Source organism: Gasterosteus aculeatus, chromosome 12 (assembly GCF_964276395.1).
Source record: "Gasterosteus aculeatus chromosome 12, fGasAcu3.hap1.1, whole genome shotgun sequence".
NCBI classification, from domain to species: domain Eukaryota; kingdom Metazoa; phylum Chordata; class Actinopteri; order Perciformes; family Gasterosteidae; genus Gasterosteus; species Gasterosteus aculeatus.
The window spans coordinates 5,590,226-5,615,636 of NC_135700.1; the positions used below are offsets into that span (position 1 = coordinate 5,590,226).

Sequence of the window (25,411 nt, forward strand, 5' to 3'; positions counted from 1 at the left end):
TGACCCACTGAAGGCCTCTGCAGAAGACTGAGTAGAGAGACCCGGTTGTCCAGCAGTATGCATTGATTGGCTACTGCACACAACAACAACAACAAAGAATACCATCGCAAAACCAAATTATTTGGTTATTAGAGCTTTCAGTTATTATAATAAATGAAAAATGTATGTGTTACAATGTACATGTAATTTTGAGCTTCCTGTGCGTATTTATTGCAGTGCATGGCCATCAATAAACAATGCACTTGCTTCGCTCCAGGAGAATCTCATAGTTCGAATAGATCCTGTGAGGTGGAACGAATTGGCACCTGTATCTCCAGACTGAACAAAAGTCTGTCCCAGAGTCCAGCACGTCCATGCTGAGGGCTCCAAACCAGCTTCGGGTTTATTGTAGATAATGTTGCATGACCTCGGCCTTCCAGTAGGTCCATGTAATCATGCTTACTCGGCTCCACTCGCTCTTTTTGCTGCCACTTTAACTTCCATCTATGTGAACAATGTGACGACAACATTACTCCATTAAACAGGTACAAACCTACTGCTGAATGAAACAAGTTCAGGCAAGTTCTCTAGGGAGGGTATTCTGGGATATGTTGGTAATAACTAACTACTAATATAAGTACCAAAGGCAGACTGAGAAAATGTGGGTCAAACTTACATACATACATATCTATAGATATATAGTGAGCCCGTTAGCCAGGTTGGAGGCGGTCAGTGCAGCCAGCCTTTAAGAGACACCCAACCTGATGCAATGATGGTCACTCTTCCTGAAGACACCGAAAGAAATTTCATTTCATTACATTGCATTGCATTTATTTTTCACGTTGGAATGAGAAAAGCAACACATTACGCCTCTTCATTATACCTCTTTGACATTTTTAGGTATATGGTTATGTCTTCTACTGGAATAGCATTATGCCATTTGTTTGGAGCATAAAGTATACATACACATTTGTGTTTCAATAAAAGTCCGGACAACGTACTTCAAGAAATGGACTAAAAGATGTTTGGAAATAATCCAGACTATGTACCAGCTGTGTGACAGATTTTCACAGATAAAAAAAGAAGAAAATATTCTTTGAGAGCTATCGATCACCTTTGAATAACCACTAAGCTATCATTGAACATTATCGGATGGGATTGGCGTGATGTTGTTTGACGCTCCGGGTCGGTGCTCTGCTGATTAAAGGAAAGCGTTTAATCAGAAAGAATTCCTGTTGGGGGCGTCTCAGTGTGGCGACCAGGAACAGGTGGTGGTGAACTGGTGAAGCTTCTACGCCTTTGGGGACATTCCAGTTCGAGCTCACACTACCTACAGGCCTCCTCACGGATGCTGGACCTGCTAGCGCTAGTCCACACACACACACACACACACACACACACACACACACACACACACACACACACACACACACACACACACACACACACACACACACACACACACACACACACACACACACACACACACACACACACACACACACACAACCTATGACTCGGCCTATGCAGCGGGTGATAATGCGGTCCTTCAAAGTGAAGCGAGGGGAAGCAGAAGAGATGAACTTGATCTGAGCCCACTCGATGCTCGATTAAAGAAAGTCAAGACCTTTTCACTTTTGTAAAAAAAAAAAAAAAAAAAAAAGTTTACAGAGAGCAATAGTGTTTATAAAGAATATTTTAATACTAAGCACAATACAGAAAATCTGTGGTAAACAAAGAAAAAGTCATTCCTGTCTCTTTATACATCTGAGGGGAGAAGGTGAGAGGGGGGCGATGCATGGAACGTTATTTAAGCCACGGAGGGAGGTCATTCAGACAGTGCAGCTTGCTCAGTAGGGGACCACAATGCACTGTGACTCAAGACTTTCACTGTCTCCAAGTATACCACAGTTTCAAGCATCGAAGAGTCCAACAGATTGTCTATTGTGGAAATCTACATTCTTTCTTATGATAATTCCTCCAAAACACTTTGCCTTCTCCTTACAGAGCTACACGCTCTTTTGGGAAATAGACCTTTCTGTTTCCAACGAATGAAACAACTGCTGGTCGGCGATAAGTTACTGAGTGATGACGAGACAGATGAATGACCTTGTTATGAGTGTGTCCACGTGTGTGTGTGTGTGGTCTAAAGCGTGACGCTTTGGTCCTCTTCACTTGGTCTCAGAGAGCTTGGCGAGGCTGGCTTGGCGGAAGGCTGCGCGGTCCCTCATCTCCAACACGCAGTCCCGCACCATCTCTGCAAACATGGAGGGCCACAGCTTGTGCAGGGCCTCGCCCTTCAGGTTGGTGTCGGACGCCGTTTGGACCAACTCCTGGAGGTACTGCTCTACCATGGCGGCGCGGTCAGCTGACTCCACACTGCCCTCCTGCGAGGAAAACAAAGAGAATACCGTCTATTCCAATGGTGAAAGGGCATAAAGGGGCGGAGCAGGGGAGAGAAGAGAGAAAAGTTAATAAGATGCATCAGAATTTAAGCGATCACATTCCCATGTTAAACATAGTAACAGGATATCCATCCTTTAGAATGTCAAGTATCAGTGAAGTATGAAAACACAGTATTATGTTTCCAAAATGATATGGTACAAAATGACAAGAGTGTCAAAATATACATTTAAAGTCTTTACTCTTGATGACTTGCGGTGAATAAACGTTTTCTGATGGCTTGGTCAACATGCCGTGTTTCCAGAACCAGGAACGAAATTGATCAATTAGATGTGTTGAAATGAACTCACACACCAACTATACAGGATGGGTGGTGTTTGTGCCGCCTGATGGTGCGCTTGATTTATGACGACTGGCCCTCCAACATCACCAACAAATGTGCAAACGTTTTGAAAGGAAAAACGAAAAAGGACATTTTCGAAATCGATGCAGGCAAAGTATCTCATCATCTTTGAGCTGAATGGAAAATCTTATTGCAAAGCAACAACAACTCAATAGGTGAGACGAGCACTGCAGGTCAGAGCAACACAAGCACGGTGACGTAATGACGAAAGGATTAACCTGGGACCCGCGCTTCATTAATGAATTAACGAATGCTGCGACCTCTCAAACCATTTGGACAAGCAAAACGGATCTGACCTCCGGGCTCTCTGCACTGCAGTCTCTGCTCGGGTAGTTGAACAGCGCTCTGCTCAGGCCTTCTCCCACGAGCTTCCCGTTGTCTCGCAGCTCCTCCGGACTCAGTCCTGCCCGCCGGCCACGCCCCTCCAACAGGAACTGCAGCTGGCGCTTCCTTCAAGGTGGAGAGAGAAGCGTGAGTCACGCACGCAGCGGGAGACACACAGAGACACCAAGGTAATAGAAATGTGTTCCCGAGTCGATCTAATGCCACCTTCGAATCGAACCCTCATGTTTCAATAGATATTAGCGATTTCTTTTCACTTGTGAAAACTGTAGAGGACTTTAAAGGGACGTAAGCTACACCAAATGTAGCTGTCTGTCTGTATGAACTCTCATGTGGTTCACTACTGCACCGACATGTTCCACGGGCCAGTGCCAGGGTGCTGAAATAGTCTTTTGAGAGAAGGCTGGAGGCAAAAATTCCACATAGGATAAGATCGGTTTGTAAAGTGTGCGTGTGTGTGTGTGTGTGTCAAAACCCATTTGTGCGTGTCAGTCAGACATCGTGCTGAGGAATAAGATCCAGAGCAAACAGCAGCATTAAGTATTATAGTGTGTGCATTCGTTCCTCCTTAAAACGCTTTCCTCTCGCCGTGTTCCTTTCACTGACATCCCTACTGATAAAATGTGGGGAGCTTTCCTCAGTCTCAATAAGGGGAGAAGGTCAAAGGTCAGCTGAGAGTGAATTTAAGCAACCAATAGATTTAAAAATAATATTTTACAATGAAAATACCGATCTGGTCATTTTGAGTATTGCTAATGTTTTGCTTTGAGTTGACTTGTAAGAAAGCTAGCATTAGCTTAGCAACGCTATTGGCCCCATTAGTCAGGTTCTGTAACATTTTTCCTTCAAACTGTTTGCCATAAAACTTTTTACAAGGGACCAAAATCCTATTGCAATGGATTGCACATATTTATTTGGATTATTTTATTTGCATTTTATTCTACTTTGGGTTCCACATGTGCACACTTTGTGTTTGTTATGTCTACTGAATTAATATTTGAAAGAATGAAGTGTATTAACATCAGAAATGAAGTGACTGTTGATGATTTGCATTTACGCAAGCAATTCAAACCTACACTGACGTTATTGTGCTTGTCTCATTTCCCTTTTCCAGTATTCTTCACATGACACCCAGCATGGAGCAGGATGAGAGGAAAAATATCACAGTAATACATGGAAATACTGACTAAAGGGGTAATGGCTGCATGCAGTGATTAAGATTTCAGCGACAAAGCCAAAATAATGGTGGGGCCTCGGGCTGTTTGTGTACGTGGATAGACGTTATCATTATCTATGCATGAATTAGGGCGGCTAAAGTTTAGGAAAATTGAGGTGATGGAAGCTCAGACGCATTACTGGACCGGTGTTCTGCTCAACAGTAAATGGCATTCAGATGGAGGTTGTTTAGACGGCCACATGCAATACAGACTCCTACCAGTCAGATTATTGAATCTGGTCATTTCCCAATCTTTCAGAGGAGCAGTGATACTGTGCCCAGCTTTGCTTTTGACCTTTGGGCCTCCAGATGCTGGGGCACCATTAAATAAAAAAACCTCTCATGCATGATTCCCGCTCCGCGAGGAACTTTTTCATGGGAGTGACAGACCTCGAGAGCTTTTGGCTGTGGAGAGGGAAGAATGTTTGTGTCAGAGAGCCAAAAACCCACCCTTTTACCCTGAGACACACAGTCTCCTTCCCTTGGCTCCTTGGTGCCAGGCTCCGTCTTGCTGTCTCTCACACACACACACACACACAAATCTATACACGCACACACATTATTAATCCACACATTCCTGCCATGTTCAAATGCATACACAGGACACGGCGCACACCTATCATTAGGTTGTGGTTGACGTTCTGTTGTGGTGAACCGCGCAGGAGTTCTCACCTGGACTCCTCCAGCAGCAGGAGGAGGCGGCAACGCGGCGTTTCGGTGGCCGCTATGTGACCCAGCGTGCCGAACACACGCTCCGCGGCGATCACGTCATTCATGGTTACCTAGGGCAGGCAACACAAACCAGAGGATACTTGATTTGTCGGTTAGGGAAAACAAAATGGTAAGAGTTATGCTTTATCATGAGCTCTTTACCTGCTCTTTCATATTCGTAGTCATATTTGAGCCAACTTGCCGTCTAAACATAGACATACATTCTATATAAATGAATGAAGCACTCCGTCACATTAGCAGCATATCAGCCTGGCTGCCATTGCTCGTGCTAAGGGCCTCAGAGGTGCTGCTCCAACCCTCAACAGGTCGAAGCGTTCGCCATCAGACCTGTGTCGTGTCATTGGGCCTATAAGGCTGCTGATGTAGTGTTGTGTGCTATCCAATAATGTGTGTCTATGCTGTCTTAATGCTGGTTCGGTGGACTCTGGGTTGAACCATTGTGTCAAAAGCTACAGTAAAAACTGTGATCGCAACTCTTTACTGTATAAGTATATCTTAAAAGAGGAAAAATCCTCAGGTGCCGTAAATTATTCCAGGAAACACAGCCCCTTAAAATAAGGCTGGGAAAGGCAAAGGAAAAGTTTGGAAATATATTTGCTTTCCGGCCATGGAGCTATAAAACCAAATTTGTACAAATGACTAAATATGACTAATTAATTGCAAATCCTCAGAGGTGCTCAGAAACACAAGCCGATTCAAGCACAATATTTTGCTTCTAAAATAGCAAATGAAAACACATGCTCTCATTTTCAAATTTGCGACTCTTCATTCAGAGTAACACCTGTCATTGGTTTCTATATGTGCCTCTTACAAAGCAGTGGGGAGGCCTCATTCACCAGCTCACCTCCTGGCCGTTGATCCTCTGCAGGTTGAGGTGGTTGAGGCGGTACACGGCGAAGGAGCGCCACAGAGCCAGGCTGACCACGGGGTTTCCATCCGGCTGGATGGTCAGCTGGTCGAGACGCCTCACCTGAGCCAGCGCCGCCAGCTGGGGCAGACGGCTGATGTTGGCTTCCAGGAAGATCAGGTGCTGCAGCAAAAGCAACCAGTTGGTTCAGGAAACAGAAACTACTGGATGTCCTGTACACTGTATTTGTGTCTTGTTGATGGTGGGAGAGATTGAAATTGACCTCCCTACAATTGCATTTTGTGTAATTATTTTTGCTACATAAATCCGGATAGTGACATTTATAAAGTAAACTAGAGAAAGCAAAGATACAAAGTGGGAAAAAACGTCCTTGTTCCTTTGTGCACGCACGTGGAAGAGCCTCAGAATGACCACAACACTGTGTATCCAGCACGGCTATCGATGCCGAGTACAGGAAATGGTCAGGTGTGTAACGGCTTTGTTGTTAGGCTTCATCATTTACTACAACCACATCCAAAGGGAACGCGGCCGACGTCCTCACCGACAGGTTCGGGAACTTGACCCTTATTCGCGGCAGTGTTGGCAGTATGGCGTTGAAGTCGATGTAGCGGAAGGCGATTACAGTGACGGCGCCGGCGGTCTGAACTCCCCAGCCCCTCTCCAGGGCCTCCAGGGCGCCGGGGCCAAACAGACGCAGCGTGTCCCCGTCCAGCTCCGCCAGGTGGCTGTCGGAGAGGGACAAGCTCTGAACACTGCAGCTCCCCGCCTCCACCAGCCTGCCGAACACACACACACACACACACACTTGATCTTTATACGCAATACATTGTTATTGCATTGCAGGATATCTCCATGTTAGAAGTGCCGAGTAGGCATTTGCATGAAAAAGCATTGTGCCAAAAGGTGTAAGAAGCCTCATCGCTGCGGACGCCGTCTCGTCTCCTAAACGCTTTCTATTCTCCTGGATGACGGTTGAAGTGCCCTTCCCTGATAAGAGACTCGTGGGAGTGGAGCATCTGACCCAGCCTCAAGGACACTTAATCCCCCCCGCCCCGGCTCGGCCCTCTGGCTCGGCCCTCTGGGTCGCCCAGACACTCGGGGGGCTGCTAGCGGGGGCATCGGATGGCTTCTCGCCGCACGCTACTAGCCGCTGATGACTGTGTCTTCAGCCGTGTTCATATTTCACACCCTCCCAACATTTAAAGGCAGAAGACTAATCCTTTGATTCCAGAACTCGGATCCAAGATTCTTGTTCAGACAGATGTTTTTTAGAAAGTGTGTGTGGGAGAGTCATTGACAAAAGAAGAGGAAGAGAGATCTACTTTCAGTCATAAAAACTGTCCTGCTGGAGTTAATCCACCATTTCTTTCTTTGGCACATACATTTGTTGTATTTAAAACACCTTTAAAATAATGCCCTCTTATGAGGTCTTTACATAGAGCTTGTAAAATCATGCAATCATTAGACTCAGGCATGATGTAGAGCTGGGCCTCATCTAGCGGACATTAAGACCCCCCCACACCCTACCAACTCAAAGCCCCTTGTGCCACGAACACAGAGACAAAGCGGATGAGGAGCGGGAGAGCGCGTGACGACTCCATCAAAATCCCTCGGATCCTGTTCTGTTCTATTAACGCTCTAATTCCATCAGGGCTGTCCCACTTAATCCCACCGAGTTTTTTAAAAAGGGACGTCTCGCAACAACTTAATCCACCACCGAAGAAGTGGCTAGGAATCTACGCATGGCGCCATTTGCCTAAATGCCGTTTCAAAAGAGCATTTCACAGTTAAAAAGAGGGGAAAAGCTTCAAGTAGCAGTTACTGGTAGAGTGCGGAATCAGATGTTGGCTTTACGGGTGCCAAGTACTTGTTACACTTGGTTACAAGTACTTGTAACTGTTACAGAGAGAGTGTGTGTGTGTGTGTGTGTGTGTGTGTGTGTGTGTGATAGTTAGATAGCAGATAGTTCATGAATGAGCCTTCAGAAGCACCTGTTTAGAGTCCCAGCTGAACATTTAAAACTCAAAAACTAAAGCACAAATGGTAAAAAAAAAAGGCACCCCCCCACCTCTCTACCCCCACAGTGACCAAAAGCTCTATTGGATTTGGCGGTAATGAGTCCATCCAATCCCATCTCTCGGGGCAAAAAGCAGTAAAATACAATTGCTCCAATAAATGATCAGCCACTTGTAGGCATAAGCCCTTGTAGCATCACAACAACACACAAAATGCTATATCGTCATCTTTTGTCCTATTTCATCAGTCCATGTTTGTTGTTTTCACACCAAACATTATGTTTACTATTGGGACCGACAACACTGTACATTTCCAGCGCAAACATTAATATAGAAATTATGGAAATTCCTTATCTGAATAATAAGAATACAGCAGCAAAGGCTTCCTAAAAAAAATGCAACTGTCCATTTGTATCTGAACTCTCACAACGTGAACTGAAAACATTTAAAGATTTTTCCAAATTTGAGAACAATCACATATCACCTTTTATTTTGTTTTGTTTAATTTGTCTCTAACTGAGAGGCTGGTTCACATTAGCAGGCTTGCAACAAAACAGAACACAATCTCCAGCTTGACAAACACTCATGCACCAAGAGGTTGCCCCTGCTTGTCACTGAGCACATCCAGATGTGGCAGGTCCAGCCCCTGACCTTCACGGGAAACAAAGAATCCCTTGAGATTCTGGATAAGTAGGAGAATGGTTGACCTGCAATGCAACGGAGCGCTGTTCCTTCAGGGTCAAAAGAATTAACCCAAACCCACGTGGACCTGATGCGTGACAACATTGAGGCAAAAGTGTTGACTCACAGGCTTCAAAAATGCCATCCATCACCTGCCCCCGGGTGCTCTACATTGGGGGGGATGATGTCATTTTTTCCACCAGCAGCCTGGCATCTGGTGTAGCCGTGGAATACAATGTGCCGGACATTAAACTTTTACATTTCCACGTACATATGCCCAGGTTTTTAAAAGCGTTTATCACCTGGCATTTTAGAATCAGATATTCTCTCTTTCCCAGTAACTGGTGGTGCCATTGTTTGTAAAGACCCTGTTTATCCAACACAAGCCTAAGAGAAGCAAGTCCCGTCTGAAAAAAACTGGCATATTGGATTGCGTGAGATGCTGTTCATCCCCATAACCCGTTAAGCCAAAGGACTGAAGTTATAAAAAGAACATTTTCAGATCCTGGTGCAGGAAGGAAAAAGACGTCTTTGAAACATGTAATGATAGTGCTTTACACATCCCCCTCTTTCATCCCAGTCCTCCCCCCCATAACTCACCCTGACCTGGATCCCAGTCTGTGCAGGAGAGTACATCAGAGCCTCGTGCTCACATTAAACTCTCACCACTAGCATTCTGTTATAGATAGCAGAAGAAGAAAACGACTTTCGGGTATCTTGGACGTGCATGTGCTGATCGTACCGCCGAGCTCACGGAGCTCAGAAGCAGCCAGACACCCAGAGCAAAAGTAAGGGTCACTTTGTTGCTCAAGACTATTTAAGGGGCGTGATGCACCATTGCATGAGGGGAACTTCTATAGCTTTTTTTTCCCCCCAATTTACACTAGATCCAGGTCCCATCAGAAAATGTCAAACCGATTGCACAGTTGTACAGGCCTCTACTTCAGGACAGTGTTCATTAACCCCCAGCACGCCTCATTCCTCAGCAGAAGGCAACTCGAGCCTGCCTCCAAAAACCAGTCAACAGATTCCTAGTTTAAAAAAACGATCATTCTCTATGGCCAATTTCCCGTTTAAATTATATTCATGCTTACTTAGGCATAATTTAGGCTTATGTTGCTTTGACAGGTGTGGGGTCGTCTCATGTTTCCACAGCCACCCACATTGAGCAACGACTCCAACCAAATGGGTGACGAGACAAAAGCTACGTCCATGTTTCAGTGCACACGGTCATCCACGTTTGTCTTACCTGGGATCTCGTGGGCTGTTTGGGCGGCTGTTGATGCGCAGTCTGCTCTCCGCTCCAGCCGACGGCCGCTCTGGTCCCGACCCTGGGCTCACACGTCTGATAAAACAAAACAAAAAGAAAGAAGGCTTTAGGATAAACGAGAAGCTAGCCTGTAAAGCAAAGAGAACAATAGACTTTTAAATCTGCTGAATTCTCATTGACGGTTTGATTGTGACTAAAGACACCCCAGATGCGTGTGCCAACACCTCTAAATGTGCATGTACGTTGTATGTGGTCCATCTGAGCTACATTATGTCATAGTGCACAGTCACACGTACCCCTGGTACCTTACAGTTAGGGAGCATCGTCCCTCTTTTAGTTCTACAAGCGCGCCTCCTCCGCCTGCTGATGTGGTGCGTACCTTGGTTCATCTGGAGAGGGTTCCTGTGCCAGGCCATTGGTCTGGGCGGGGCTGTGGGCGGGGCTGTTCTCCGGACTGACTTCTTCTTTAGCCCCGTTGGCCGGTGGCAGTTCCAGGCAGGCCCTGATGCCCTCCCACTGCTGCGCTGCATTACGGATCGCCAGACGCCGCTTCTCCTTGATGGGCACAACACACACACACACACACACACACACACACACACACACACACACACACACACACACACGCACAGAGGAGGTTTCAAGTGACAGTTTTATTGGGTTGAACACAGAGGGCTTATTCTAAGCTAATGACGGTCTCAGAGGTACGTTGTTAAAAAACTGCTTACTGGCCTGACTTGCACATATGGCCCCTCATTAAACTAAGATCTGAAATTGTATATGCATGTGTTGGTCATATTTATACTCTCTTGTTACAGCGGGATTTTCATTTAACGGCAGCAGCAGCCATAAAGGTGACATCTCCACCCTGCAAGAGAGATTAGTTCTGCTGCTTTGCAGTCTTTGAATTGTTCTTTGCCGGCCAAGCTGCAGTTTCGATGCACTCGGTTTACGGAATGTGCCACTCCTCGAAGCACGGGTGAGTCAGTATCAATCATGGCGCATCCTTCACCTTTACGAACTCTTGGCTGCGGCATTCGGTGCAATGTTTTCTCAACACCAGGGATTAACAGGAGTTAGGTTACTGGAAGACAATGCGTTCCCCACAGAGACAGTCTCTCAGCGGAAAGACACCGCTGCGGGGCAGACACAGCAGGAGCACAGACGATGTGTACTTTTGTGCTCACGCAAACGTAGCTCACTGCAAAACAGATGCCCGTGCAAGAGAGAACCTCTGCAGCCCTTTAAAGAAACATGACCCCCTTACGGATACAGTACCCTTGTGGACAGTGCTCCTCCCTTGTGGACATTGTTCCCAAAGGTAACGTCCATTGGGTAATACTGATGCGGTGAATACTTTTGAAAGTCCACGTATCCAAAAAGTTATAAACATACGTTAGAAGGGACGTAAAAAGAAAGAGAAAAGTAAAAAACGAATCCAGATCAGGATGCCGGCCGAGAAGAGCGTTCTCATTTTTCTTAATATTTGAATAGTTAAAGAGTAACATTAAGGGGTTGCTATTGTCCAAATACACACCTACACCTGACTTTTACCTGGACATGCAATGTCCTGAAGCTAACTCATAATGTATACAAGTTACAACTACATCTCTCTCATCAGAAATGCAGTCTGTGGTAGTTCTGGAATTGTAGCCCATCCACTAATAACTAACCATACAACACCCAAGGTGATACAAACGGTACACCTGTAAATCTATTCTCGTAGATGTAGGCCACATGTTCCAGCTCTGAATCCAGGCTGACAGCGGCGACAGGAGCTAATCGCATCAGACCGGTACCTTATGAATGGTCTGCTTGTGGCTCTCCCTCTTCTTCTCCTCCTCTTTTCGAGCCTGCACACCAGCCATGCGCCGATCCTCGTCCTGAAAAAAGATAGCTTGTGCCATCAGAGTGTCGCTCCATTCATGAGTTCTGAATAATTCAGAAGGGAGAGGGGGCACAAAAGACGCCGCTAGGAAAAGGCTTGTCCTCCATAGCGGGGGGGAGGAGGGAAGGGGGGGACCGGACTGAATGTGGAGGATGGGAGAGACTCTCACACCAGCCAGCCGCATCACAGGATTATCCCTCCGATTTTGTGTCTCTGATCAACCCGGCCCAGCTGTTTGGCCAAAGCTCCCAGAATGCAACGCTGCCAAAGGGAATCTGAGCGCGCCAGCCGCGAGCTGGGGGACATTCGGCTGTCTGTGTCGAGCAAGCAGAGACGCTTCAGTCGGATCAATGGTGGCAAAACGGTAGCCTCATTGCAGTTCAGACACTGGTGGAGGCAGATGAACATGTGAAGCCTCCCTGTCTCCACTACACACTGAGCGCCTGTATTTGTTTGGGCAGCAAAGATTTAGTCTAGTAGATTGATAATTTAACTGTTAGGTCCTCCGTCAACTACCGTATTTCCATTCAATTTAAAACATTTTCACCTCTATTTTCTATATGTAATTAATGTAGAGATGCATATTTAATCGTGCTGGATTATATGTTTTATCAGATGATGAAATGTAATAACTGTAAAACAAATAGTTATTTCTTCACTTGAAATGTACACATATAGCATTTATTATTCTTTCATCTAAGCACCGATCTCCTAATTTGCAGTACAAGCTCTCACTTTATCTCTAAATAATAATCTGACTGCTGATAGCACAGTGCTCTGGGGGCAAGTTTTTTGAAAAAAACGGTTAGAGGGGAAAATATAGATCTTCAGGGAGTACAACCAAGTCAGCCCCACATCGGTTTTGTTACAGACAGTTGTTTGTTGAAGGGGCTCAAGGTTCCTGGAGATGGTGGAACTTACTGAACCTTTCAAGGAGCACACGTACCTTCAAATTAAAGTAAAAACATGGAAATCGTTGAACTGAGACGATCATTTTTCACTTTTATATCTCAACAGCTGGTTCTGAGGGCAAGGTGTGTGGTACTTTGAGATTCCTTTTGTGAGTGCAAGCTGAGACCTGGGTTCTCCCTGCTTGACAGCCTCCAAATAGCATTGCTGATGTTTCACTGTAGCACTTCTCTGGCATGCTTCATAAATACGCCGACTTCATGTTTATGCTGGAGGATAATCATCGTTTTGTTTGACGGAAAACGTAGCGTGCGTTGTAAACGCTTGGCTTAAAGTTTAGTTTAGTCGTCGATGCAGAATTTGACTCTAAAAGACAACCGGGGAATATTAGGAATGAATGAAGGGTTCACCGTAGTGTGGTTTTGAGCAGTAAAATCAAAATAAAGATCGCATGGAGACTCGGCGTGTGCAGTGCGTTCGGGAGCATTCGCTCAGACAGCAACACAAACGGGGAGGGCCATTAAACTGAACACGGCTGTCAGATGAACGAGTTGTGAGGCTTTTACAGCTTCAAGTTGGTCTTAACTCGACTTCTTCTCGGCTGTCTAATATGTTTCATAATGCAGAATAAAAGATGCAAAGCAATGTGGGGGATAAAAGAGGTGAACACACACACACACTCGGGCCTTACTGTGATTCGCTTCATGTCCAGCTGTTTGAGATGAAGCACACAGCGCAGGACGGCCTGCTTGTACCATGTCTCCAGGGCTACAGGATTCCCATCCAGCGTGAGCTCGGAAAGGGAGCGCGACTGTCCAACGCAGGCTAGCTGATCCAAACTAGACACAAAGGACAACAAACGTGTGTCTTTGAAAGAACTCAAGGGTCAAAGTTAAACAAAAATACACACAAGCTTGATAAAAAGACACAATGACCTTGCATAGGCTTTTATAAATTTCCCCAAGCCTACTGTATGTTTTGACTACTTTATTCTCCCCATCTTTGATCTGCATTGACAGAATGGAGTCGAGCTAAAACGAGACATGAAAAATGTGAAAAACAGCGGGCACACTGGCAGCCCGGCTTTACTCAGGGGGAGCAGCGAAAAGAAATAAAAATCGGGCACGCTGTATACATTACCCTGTGGCAAACAAAGACGTGAAAAAACCCACAGTGGGGATCAGTAAAGCTCACTGCTAAATCACGATAACAACCTTGATGAATCATTTGCCTGCAAACACTTCACTGTGCTACTGATACGAGCCGGGTTCCATTGCATGCAAAAGAGAGGCAGGCAACAAACCTCTAACTGTCAGAGCCCCACCAGTTCAAGTTAACGCACAAGCTAATAACTTATTAATAGTTACCCAACACTGAATTGACAAATGCAATATGCATTCTCCTGTACTTTATATGAAGGCAATGTTACTAAATTGTGTAATTCCTTTCTTTAAATGTAACTTCACTATGCCAAAATGTGAATATTATTTTCTAGAGTTTAGTTTGTTAGTTTAATATTTGCAAAGAAAAAATGTCAAAATTCCACATTTGGGGTAGACCTCTCTTCTGCACTGGAACTATTCATTGTTATATTGTGGGGCGTGGTTGAACGGCAACTTCTCATCAGTATTTCTGCCTGATTCACCAAGCTAGCAGCCCGAAGAAAAAATGAGAAATGAAGTTTCCCGTGAAGTGATAATAGCAAACAACGTCCCCCAGTTACTGTGTTCTGTCCTTCTACCTAGCAACAGAGCACAGCTGTTCCCCCATCAGCACTGAACAGTCTCTAAACACACATGGTTTCCCAATGCCTGGGGGGCATCCATTCAAGTAGTTTGGATGGAAACGCCCTCTACCAAAAGGTCATAATGGTGTCATGAAGAAGAAGGAGAGGAAGATACAAAAACACTTGGAGTTTTGTTGAGCAATCACACATTACAAACTGTTTTGATCTATTGTGTGATAAAGAAGAACACAAATATAGACTATCTTTTCTTTGCCCGCTTATTTCTCCATCATGACTGAACGATGAGAGAATGCTGCAGACACCCGAGGAGACGTCAGGTCAGATCTATCGTGGCACAAGGTGACTATGGTCAGGGAGTCTAATGGACGCTGTCACCGCCCTGAATCCCACACACGAGGCCGCTCCTTAAAGCAGCCGGATTCAGTGGAGAGGGAACTCTGTGACATCTTGAGGAAGTGTGTAAATGCTGCTTCTTCTTAGATAACAGCCAATACGAACACATGCGTTATATCTACGTCAAATGGGTGTTTCTCCTGCATGTTGGTCCGGGCCGAGCCGCACCGGCACTTACCTGCCGATGTTGTTGCAGCTGAGAAAGAGCCGCTGCAAGCGGGGCAGCCGGTCCACCTCGGTCTAGAGGGAGAAACAGAGAGCCGGACAGGGGAGGGTGAGAGACGGAGGGACGCGAGGAGGAGACGGCGCGGAGGAGGAGGGCACTGCATCGCCGCTGTCGTCAGGGCTCCATATCCATCTCCATTCCCTCGGTCACCCTGCAGCTCTGCCTGACTCCAGCACACAGCATCCCCATCCAATACTGCGCACGCATTCTCACACACACACACACACACACGCAACGCAGCACGCTGCCTGGTCTGCACATGGAGAGGAGGGGCAGAGAGAGGGGGGGGGGGGGGGAATGAGGAAAGGGGGAGGGGAGAGAGAGAGAGAGAGAGAGAGAGAGAGTGTGCGCGCTGCGCTAATGCAGACATCGGCTGCTGCAGGAAGACGAACTTGAAATGCCACCAGAACCCGTTATACATCCAGACGCACAAGAACACACACACACACAGTGTACCGCGTCAAGCGAGAACAATAGTTTGGGTGTATAGAGCGGAACTGGCTGAGGGTGGGGGGGGGGGGGATGTTTTCTCATCCGGCAGGCAGAGTAAATCAATGCAGAATTTAGTGGGGCGGGGGAGCAGCAGCTGGCCGGCTGACAAGATGTAGATGATACACGTCAAAGCCACAATTACTCCAGCTAATAAGATGCTGTGTGTGTGTGTGTGTGTGTGTGTGTGCGCGCGTGTGCTTCGGTGGATGGCCTCCCAGAACCCAGGAACAGTCCAAATGAGCTGCGTCAGCAACCTCCCACCCCTCCTCCGCCCACACTGCAACCACCGCCTCCAGAACTCCACTCCACGGGAGAAGAGCCTATAGCTCCTCGGGCAGAACGCGGTGCAGCACTGCAGCACACAGCCGCGTCGCCACAAGAGTCCGCCTTCCCAGTACCGTACAACATTTGTGGTTTCGACCCAACGCCCTGAACGCGCACCTCTATATAAGCACAGCTGGCAACATCAGGGGCAATGAGAGAGAGATTTGTGACAGGTCTTTGTGCTGTGTTTGTATGTCATGGGATCTTCTCCCCGGTTTGGTTTCATCTGGTGAGATCTTAGCACCCAATCACAATATATGGCAGGAACTTGTTGTTGATCGATTTATTTGCGAGCTGTATGCAAATATGGTTTCTTTTCATTCAGAATAATGTTTCGATAGCACATTGAACTATTACACAGTTTGCACTGATTACATTACGTAATGTTTCACTGTGCATCTTCTTTTCTTCAAAGAATACAAACTGCCAGTCATGTTAGCTCAAGCCTCCGGCACACTCACATTGTCTGAGTGCGTGTTCGTCCCTGCGTGGATGTCTGAGACTAAATATAGCAGCCTCGTCTCAGACACAATGACGTCACCATTGAGCCGATGCGCTGTACATCAATCCCTTTCCTTTTTGGGTTCAAACCCAGTTTGATTGGAACCAATCGGCGCAGAGGGTGCGATCTGAGAAGTTGCGCGGCCGCGTGGCTGTCCGCGCGTCAGCCCGCGGGTGCGCGTCTCCGTGGCTGAATGCGCCTCCCCGGCTGCGCCCTCCTCCCGCTGACAGCTCGCGTGTCTGCGCTCCTCGCGCTGCGCTCTGGCAGAGAGAGAACCCACACGCACGCACAGCCGCCTCTCGGCACCGCGGTCCGCTCAACACGACGGGGGGGGGGGGGGGCACGAGAGCTGCTATAACGCACAGGTACACAACGTGGATGCCCTTTGTCTTGTCTGTCAATGCTCCTGCAGACTACACAACTCTTCCAAACAAATGTAAAGTGCCTCACTTACCTACTGCCAAAAAATGTCGTATTGGAAAGACCCACTTGTCACCTGCTACTAATTCAAGTGAGAAGCGTCTGTCACTTTCTCATTGACTTCATTACAATCTGACGTCTTTTTGCGAAAGGAGGTCTCGCCCCCTAATGGCCATTAGACAGAATGCAAGTTTATGGCACTTCCATATTTGCTTCACTTTCCAAAAGCAGAGGCTTCTATGAATCAATGTAAAAATCCCTGTGGCGGCGGGGGCGGGGGGGGTTGGGGGTAGGGTGAGTAATGGGAAGAAGTTTTCAGCACAATGTTATTTTCTGGAAGCAGGAAACGACTTAGGGGATTTACATACAAATGAAGGGGCCTGTCTTGGCATGAGTTGTTCAGTGTATCTGATTAAAAAAAGGAAAAAAGGAACCGGAGGGGGGACTCCACGTTAAGAATATCAAATTTCTCTTTCCCTGAGCCAGAAAGTCAGAGGGACGTTGCGGGTAACAAGCTATGTCTCCCTAGGTAACGGCACAGGGATACATTTAACTACAGACCCACACCAAATATTCTATTGATGACCCCCCCCCCCGTCCCCCGTCCCACAACCTCACCAGTGCTGAGACCCTGTTGTGTCGCAGGTTGAGTTCAGTCAAACAGTCCAGGCCCAGCAGGTTTTCCACTTTGGATATGCCGTTTCCCGCCAAGTTCAACGTTTGCAGCTCGCTCAGGTGGGACACGTTGTCTATCCTGCAGATCTGGGTGGAAGCACAGCGAGTCAAAGGTATTGCACATGTGGCGTTTATAGATAATGATATTCTACGTATAGACAGACGCACAGATTTGAAGCGGGATTGGCAGGGCGGGACGAAAAGGGGAAAGATGGTTCAGATCTAGTTAGAGTTCTTTTGGTAAAGGCTTTTGGGTGCAAAGGGAGCCAAACTGCGGTCGCCTCCACTCTCCTTGCGGATGCCTGAGGCAGGCTGTGCAAAAGTTCTTGGGCTTTGGACAAGTTAGCACAGCCCTCCCAGGTAGTCCGAGATGTCTCGCAGGTTCATATGCGCAACAGCTGAAGACTTATAAAAAAAGAAATACACAGATCCACCGGAAAGCACAGTATGTGCTTTTTTCAGATTTCTTTTTTTGAAGACGTTCAGACCAGCAGATATTCCTCTTAGTACTTTCTGAAATCTGGCATTCTGGTAATGTTCATTCAAATGATTTAAACGTTCAGAAAAAAAGACCACGCAGGGCGGCGGTGCGACTTCTTTGCTTTTTCTGACGCATGCACAAGTGTGGGTGTGCGTTTACAGGTGGACGGCGATAAACAATGGTCCATCAACTCAACCAGGTCCAGTCTGCTGACGCGTGCAGCGTGAGGGGGTGAGATCATCCCGCTGCGTTGAAAGGCCTCTCACGCTCATTCATCACACACATTAATGGGACAATGGCCCCTAACAGGTCAGAGAGGAATGCTTGTGTGGTCCAAATATCAGGATGAATGTGAAGCAGTAAATGTACCTCCTTTCCTTTGTTTTGGTGCTAGTATGTGGTTTGGATTTGGGACAAAACTTTCCCTTTAAACAACATAAGAAAACACTTAAGAATGTGCCAAAACCTTGTGCTGGAGGGGTCGTCAATGACAGCAAAGTGTTTCAGATTGTGCTCGTGGGGAGTGCTGTGATTATCACACATGAGTGATGAAGTCAAACTGAATTATGTCTGGATATCATTATTTCCACCATGGACACGGGCGGAAACAAACCTCTACCACTCTGTGATGCTTCCCCCTTTGTTTTACAAACTCCTCAGGGCATTCTCCGATCTATTCTGCGGGGGCTCCAGACAAACCGCTCAAGTGGAAAAAACACCAGTGCCAAACTTGAGATCGGGTATCCGACATTGTCAGGTCACATTATAAGCTCGGCCAAGTGTGCGTCAGAATCACGCTGCCAAAGAGAATGTCTCTTTGGATGGGAGCGGCGAGCCTCGCTGCTAGAAGATGGGAGGAAGACGGGATGACAGTGATGCACTGCTTGCGGTTAAAGCGTGCGCACAAAAAGGAAGGAGGGCGGGCAGCTGGTGTTCTACAGCCAAAAGCCAACAAACAACAACCGCCACCTCACCATTATTTTAATCCATTAAGCCATCGGTTCCCTCGCAGAGCTCACTCGGTTCACCATCGCGCTGCAACTCACGATACATTTGGGTGGTCGGGTCTGGCGAGTTTGTAAAACGTTGTGTAAAAGTTATTTAAATGCACAAAACAGGAGGTTTTGAGGTCAGTGGGGGAAAAGCAACCCGTCCTAAATGGAACAATGGATATATCATCTGCTCCCAACTCTCATTACCAAAGCCTGTACAAAAACATATAAAGAGATTGAATAATTCACTCATTAGCAGAATAGTAGATAGAGATGTGTGGCCACAAAGTCTTCGGCCCGCAAAAAAAAACCAACGGCACAGTGAGCAGTTGTTGCATAGGGAGCTCATTCAAAGGGAAGCCAACATCAGAGCGGCTGGGAAGCCTGGCCAGGTCTCTGGAGGAGCTCTCCGAGGAGGGACGTGGGCGGCATGCAGGCCAAACACTAATTCATCCAAAGGTAACCGCTCCATTCCATCTTCCTTTCCGCCTCTGACGAGCTTTAGAGGTGAGCGAGCCAGCGTCCTATTGGGGAGGCTTAACAGGCAGCCCCCGATAACAGTTATAGACTCAAATTAATTGAAGAGCAATATAAAAGAGGCTTCAGCCCATCGATATTCCCGGTGGTGAAAACACAGGAAGGGTTGTTTTGGATGAACTATGTTGGTGCCACTGAGGAAATGGATGTGGGAGTCACATAATAACCAGTAGGTTATGATAGTGTCCAAACACCCACCAGAGTTTAACAAGGCGCGTTCATTTCAAACGGAGAAGGACCTTTTTTGTTCAATCCATTTACGGAACAGAGCTGCACTATTTGAGAGGTGCTAAACAAGTGGTTACAACAATGGCTCTGAATAGAGCATCAGAGCCGGCCTGTTAGTCCTGCATATTCACGCTCAACACAAAATTGAGACGTGCCGTTACAGGATACGCAGCTGAGTGACCAAGAGCGAACACACTTGTGGTGTACGGTATAAGCAGTACCTGATTGTCATGCAAATCCAGGATGTTCAGTTGGGACAGGCTTCCCAAGCAGCATATCTCCCGGATTCTGAGAAGTGATATTGGAAAGGATTAGCAATCGATTATGGTATTGGAGGTATTTGCCCATGCGTTGAGAAAAAGTGATGGAACATGTATGAGTATGTATTGAATAGGTACCAAGCAAAGGACAGCCAACTGGCCCAGAAGCGTATTAAAAGGTTACATTCCCAGAAACCGAGTAATACTGTACTGAATTTCCAAGATCAAATGTCACCTAAGAATAAAAGGCTGGATTCCCTCAAAGAGTGACAATGGAAACCTAAATCAGCGGCATTCTTTACACTTCTAGAACCACATAGAGTGGCTAGGGAAAAGAGGACAGAAAAGATAAATAGATAAATTAGACAATAAGTTGTCTGAAAGATCTTGATGTCTTGTCACGCTGATTCCTGCCGTCCATTTGAATTACCGATTGCTAACATCCTAAATTAATGCTCCACGAAATAAACTGGGCCCGAGCTGCCAGGCACTGTATGGCACAAGTATATAAAATGAATAATAAACCTTACATGCAAACAACGCAATGTATTTTATATCCTATAAGCTACTTTTATTTTACATTAAACCAAAGATCTCCAGATGTTAAATTAAAGAACAATTTGTATGCAAATGTATGCGTATGCAGGTCATGTCTTTGCAATGTCACCTACTCTCCAACATGTGCTACCTTAAATATAAACTGTAATACTGCTTGTATAACAGAGGCAATCTGGTTTTAAATTCCCGCGTTGGTTTCAATTTGGATCCAATGATGACGACTCACCTGTTCTTCCCCAGATTAAGGATCCGTAAAGATCTCAGCGATTCAAGGCCAGTCATTCCAGAGATGTGATTGTCATACAGGTTCAGGAAAACAAGCTGTTGCAGATGTGACAGATGCCGGATCCCCGTAATTTGATTGTGCTGGAGGTTGAGATGCTGCAGTTCATCCATAATGCCCAGCTGGGGGCATTCCTCCAGACAGCGCCTGGAAATGTGTAAAAGAACAGTTTTTGCATGAATTTGGGTTCTTTTCGGGAGACAACGGCTGTATTTTTTAACTTAAAAGGCGAGGGATTTCATTAAGGAAATTACTGACTTAACATCTGACTGTACGTTTATTGATTGATCTATAACTGCTCTGTCACCGATTAATCAGCAAACACACCTCTCTTGGTGGTTATTCAAAGGGACTTTGCTGCTCCCTTGTGGCAATCTGGAGCGCTTGCCATTTAAGTGAAAGTACCATCACTTCTTCTGTAAATACTGTGACCAACATTACTTAAAAAAACTAACAAAGGCTAAAGAACAACAATGCAAGTAAGGATCCGTAGGGCTGCCACTGCCCATGATGTGTTAGTCATTCATCCAAATTACAGTGACAACAAAAATTCCAAATTCTAATCTGTAAAAAGAAAATATTTATTTAAACGAAAGAGCCCAGAAGTACCTGTCCATGTCGATTCGTTGAAAACTGGATGCAAAACTGTCACAGGATGATCGAGGAAAGGGAAAACCAGGGACTGCATTGAATTTAAATCCTCCCGAGCAACCTGATGAAGACATTAAACACCGAGTTCAGCATATATTAAATAACAGTGCATTGCAAACTACACGACAATAGAGCACACGATTCCGCAATAGTAAAGTAGTAAAGTAGTTTTAGAATTTCCTAACATTTTCCATTATATATCTGTAGTCACTGGCAGATGAAGGCCACCTGTTCTCTGCAGAGAGAACAAAGTGTCTTTGTTACTAATTGGAGTCAGAGTGTGCAAACGGACTGTTTTGATCTCACCTGGGTCGCACGGAGGCGTGTTCTTTTCTCCCTGAGAGTCAGTCTGTAACACGGTAAACTACGGATGGAAAAGCACTCAATGGAGGAGAGTTCAGGACATTCCGCACAAGTGTCGTCTTACATGTTCTTTGACACGACTCACCGTCTTGTGGGCTCTCTCCGGAACCATCGACTTGACACTTGTGAGGTGCAACTTGCAGCTGTTGACCTGAAGAAAAAAAAAACAATTACGCGCACATTAACTTTAAAGCTAACTTTAAGCTAACTTAACTGTAGGCCTACATGGTTAGCCCATTAGACTTTCAAGCGAGGTTAAGAGTGTATTAAATGTGGTATTTACCATGGGAGCGAGGGACCCCCATCTCCCGTTGACTCTGTTGTGTTTTTGAGATCGCGTGGTTCTGCCCTCCACTCGCTCCGACTCCATTTATGTTAGTTATCGGTAATGTTTGCTAACACCAACTTTGCCCAAAAAAAAGCTCTACTTCATTCGCGTTACTAACTTTACCTTCACGAATATTTCAATAAGAATAAGCGATTTAATTTGACAAAACCGTAAAAAGCAAAGATTTGTTATTCGAAAACCAATATTCATCAGACGCAACAAACTTCTTCAGGAGTCATGCCTCGTTGCCGAGGCAACGATGGGGTTGCTAGGTAACGCTCACTTCCGGTGTCACTGAAAAGCGCTCCGCAGCGAAACTACATGAGGACCGGTAGTTTTTCAGACCGCAAACGTGTGAGAGTCTGAGAGCGTGAAACGGGACAGCACCATGACAATATCTGATATTAAATGGTTGATTAATAAATAATTAAATATCGACTGACTTCATGTAGGTTTTTTCCCATCTTTTATCCTTAATCTTTAATATGTATACATTTTAATATGACTCGACACAAGGGCGTAACCATGGACCTTGGGGGGGGTCCAAATGAATACTCTTCCCCATAATTTAGACATAATATATAACGGATATCTGAGCATGAACGCCACTATATTTTACATATTTTCTGCTGTATATTGGGGGGGGACACGACCCCCCCCCCCCCCAAAGAAAGCGTGGCCAGCCTTTGACTCGACACACAAGAGCCTTTCTCTTGTTTACCCCCTTTTTTTACGTCTCGATGCTTTCACTGGTTATCCCATTTTTAAAGTCACATCCCAATGACTTGTGGGTAATTCCCTCAGGGCAACGTCAGCGTCCAATGCCGACTTGGTGAAAGGGTTCATAAAGGGCTCAAAATTTCTGCCTGAGAGCCCTCAAACACTCGGCGGTGCGACAGAACTAAACCCTCACAAAGTTGGCGGGAGAGCCTCAAAGCCTGTGAGTCCGTAAGGGTGCAGGATGGGAGAATTGGGCCGTAGTTTTCTGTGTGGACTGTACCTGGCAGATAAGGCCTAACATGCGTAAAGTATAGAGTAGTGGGCAGAACAGTGCTTAGAAGGGGCCAACAGCTCATAACGCTAGCGCCCCCCCCTCTCCCCCCTGCTGTCACTGTGCATCACACTAAGGTTCATCCTCAGTTAAACAGGTCAAAGGTAAAAAAGGCCCAGCACCCAATCCCAGACGCCTAATCGGAATACACCTACTACAGAATAAACAAATGTTGGGATGTACACAGTGGTCTAAGTGAACACTAGTGGCCTCTGCTTTCGTCAGTCGTGTTTACCTTTAAGGTGTGGGTGAAGTCCTCGTTTTCTGGCAACACAGATAAACAAGAGTAATCATTTCACAATTAGAATGAATATTGGACATGGGAAAACTGACGGCGTTTTAACTAAATGCCTGAATATAAGGCGATTATAGCCCACTGGGTAACACTGTCCGACAAAACGTGCTGGCAGATGATTTTCCTTGAACTCTGTCCCAGCCTAATTTTAAACATGATTAACATGAAACACCTCAAAAAGCAAGCAATTACTTGTACCTGCCCTTGACAACATTTCATTTTGACTTGAGTCGCACTCAGCAGTCTGGATGAAATGGGTGTAACGCTGGGGCAAGAAATTGCTATGATAATGAGCACAGGAACATTGACGACAAGCTTTCTCACAGTGCACATTTTGCTATTAGAGAGAAAGGCACAGGGGCAACAAATTACACTAATGAGGGCTCCGTTCCAGTTAGGGGTGTCGGCAAAGACACGACTGTGAGTCACTTGCATTGCTTAGATACCTTGAATTATCTTTGCTTATTCATTCTCGTAATTAGCCTGTGGTCACCAAAGCTTAAAATCCACCATGACTGAGATTCTCTGTGCATTTGACTCTATGTTAATCCTAAGCATGTATATATATGTATATGTATATACGTGTGCGTGTGTGTGTGGGCGACTCTGGCTCAGGGTTAGATCAGTGGTGCAGTAAGAGGATTGGCGGTTCGATCCCCGGGTCCGCTAATCCATGTTTACGTGTCCTTGGGGCAAGACACGAACAAACGGGAGAGAATGCTGACATGTGGAGTTAAAGCGCTCGGCGTGCTGGCAAGACAAGGAGAGCACTACACGAGTATGGACCATTTATCAAATGTATGGTAAATATGTATAGGTGGTAAATTGTAATGGGAAGAATGAGTCAGCAAAGAAGAATTCCAAAGTATCTGAAGAACCCAAGTGAGTCACAGCCAACAGAACAGAGCCATCATGAGAGTCATGTTTTCCTTTAATGACAAAACATACATGTGTAGAAGTTATACTTCATCTCATGCAATGAACTACAAGATATATATTTTTTTAATCATACAATGTGAGTTTCTGGATTTTTGTCACTATACTCAGATTTTTGTCATATATAGGCTATATATATATATATATATATACATATACAGTACCAGTCAAGTTCGGACCAAATTTTTGACTGGTACTGTATATATCAATTCTTTGTAATGCCATTGTCTTTTGCTCCTCCTCGATCCTTTTTGTTTGCTTTATTTCCAAAATAAGTCACGTGACACTCATTTAATCTCAGCCAGTATAACCACAGAACACCAAATGGGGTAAAGTAGATTGTGATTCTGTATTGTCAGCCTTTTCAATCTGGCAGTAATGAGCAGTTGCTCAGAGAACACAGGTCCATATTCATCAAAAGGACATCCCACACACTGCCTGTCACAATCTATTCACGAGGCAAAGGCTGACACATTGGATGGGGGGTGATCATCAACCGTTTGTATGGCGGGCCATTTTGACTAAAGTACAATGTTGCAGTTACGTATAGATATGTCTTCTTTTAAAGCTTCGCTTAACATATGTGAGCCGGAGGAATGGAAATGACTTTGTTTTGGACGCGGGGACTCCAGAATAATGCATATACAGTCTGTGTTTGATATACAGCAAAGAAATAAAGATATATATTGTTGGTTGTAGAAAGAAAACTCCACACTGGAATTCTTTTTGGAATGAGAAATGAAAGAATAAACATGGTGTAATTGCACTAGCATGGCTGATTTGTCGGCAGCAGCACAGCATGACTCCTGCCTTCACTGTGAGGGGACCTTTAGATGTCACCACAGGAACATTTCAAGAAAACGCATTCACATTTTTATATTTGTCAAACCAGACCAGCACGCAAGTTGGAAACAAGGATTACTTGGGGTTAAGGATTGCAAGCTCCAGTTCTTTATTCATGTA

The 25,411-nt window shown here is 45.7% G+C and overlaps 1 protein-coding gene across 2 annotated transcripts; it reads right to left on the reverse strand.

Annotated features, from left to right (window-relative positions):
* Window positions 1-1,657: 1,657 nt before the first annotated feature.
* LOC120834523 (leucine-rich repeat-containing protein 49) lies at window positions 1,658-23,761 on the reverse strand. 2 transcript variants are annotated; one of them, XM_078085314.1, is made up of 18 exons: window positions 23,711-23,761; window positions 23,453-23,481; window positions 21,924-21,989; window positions 21,782-21,839; window positions 21,434-21,536; window positions 20,768-20,971; window positions 19,945-20,011; window positions 17,429-17,572; window positions 15,025-15,086; window positions 13,398-13,545; window positions 11,709-11,792; window positions 10,289-10,464; window positions 9,889-9,984; window positions 6,485-6,719; window positions 5,920-6,105; window positions 5,016-5,125; window positions 3,082-3,235; window positions 1,658-2,366 (listed from the first exon to the last, which is right to left on the reverse strand). In XM_078085314.1, exons 1-18 carry the CDS (start codon window positions 23,724-23,726, stop codon window positions 2,151-2,153), a joined length of 2,154 nt encoding a protein of 717 aa, XP_077941440.1. In that variant the 5' UTR covers window positions 23,727-23,761; the 3' UTR covers window positions 1,658-2,150. The 2 variants fall into 2 exon arrangements, with proteins under 2 accessions (XP_077941440.1, XP_077941439.1); XM_078085313.1 differs by lacking the exons at window positions 23,453-23,481; window positions 23,711-23,761 and adding an exon at window positions 22,122-22,468.
* Window positions 23,762-25,411: the final 1,650 nt, after the last annotated feature.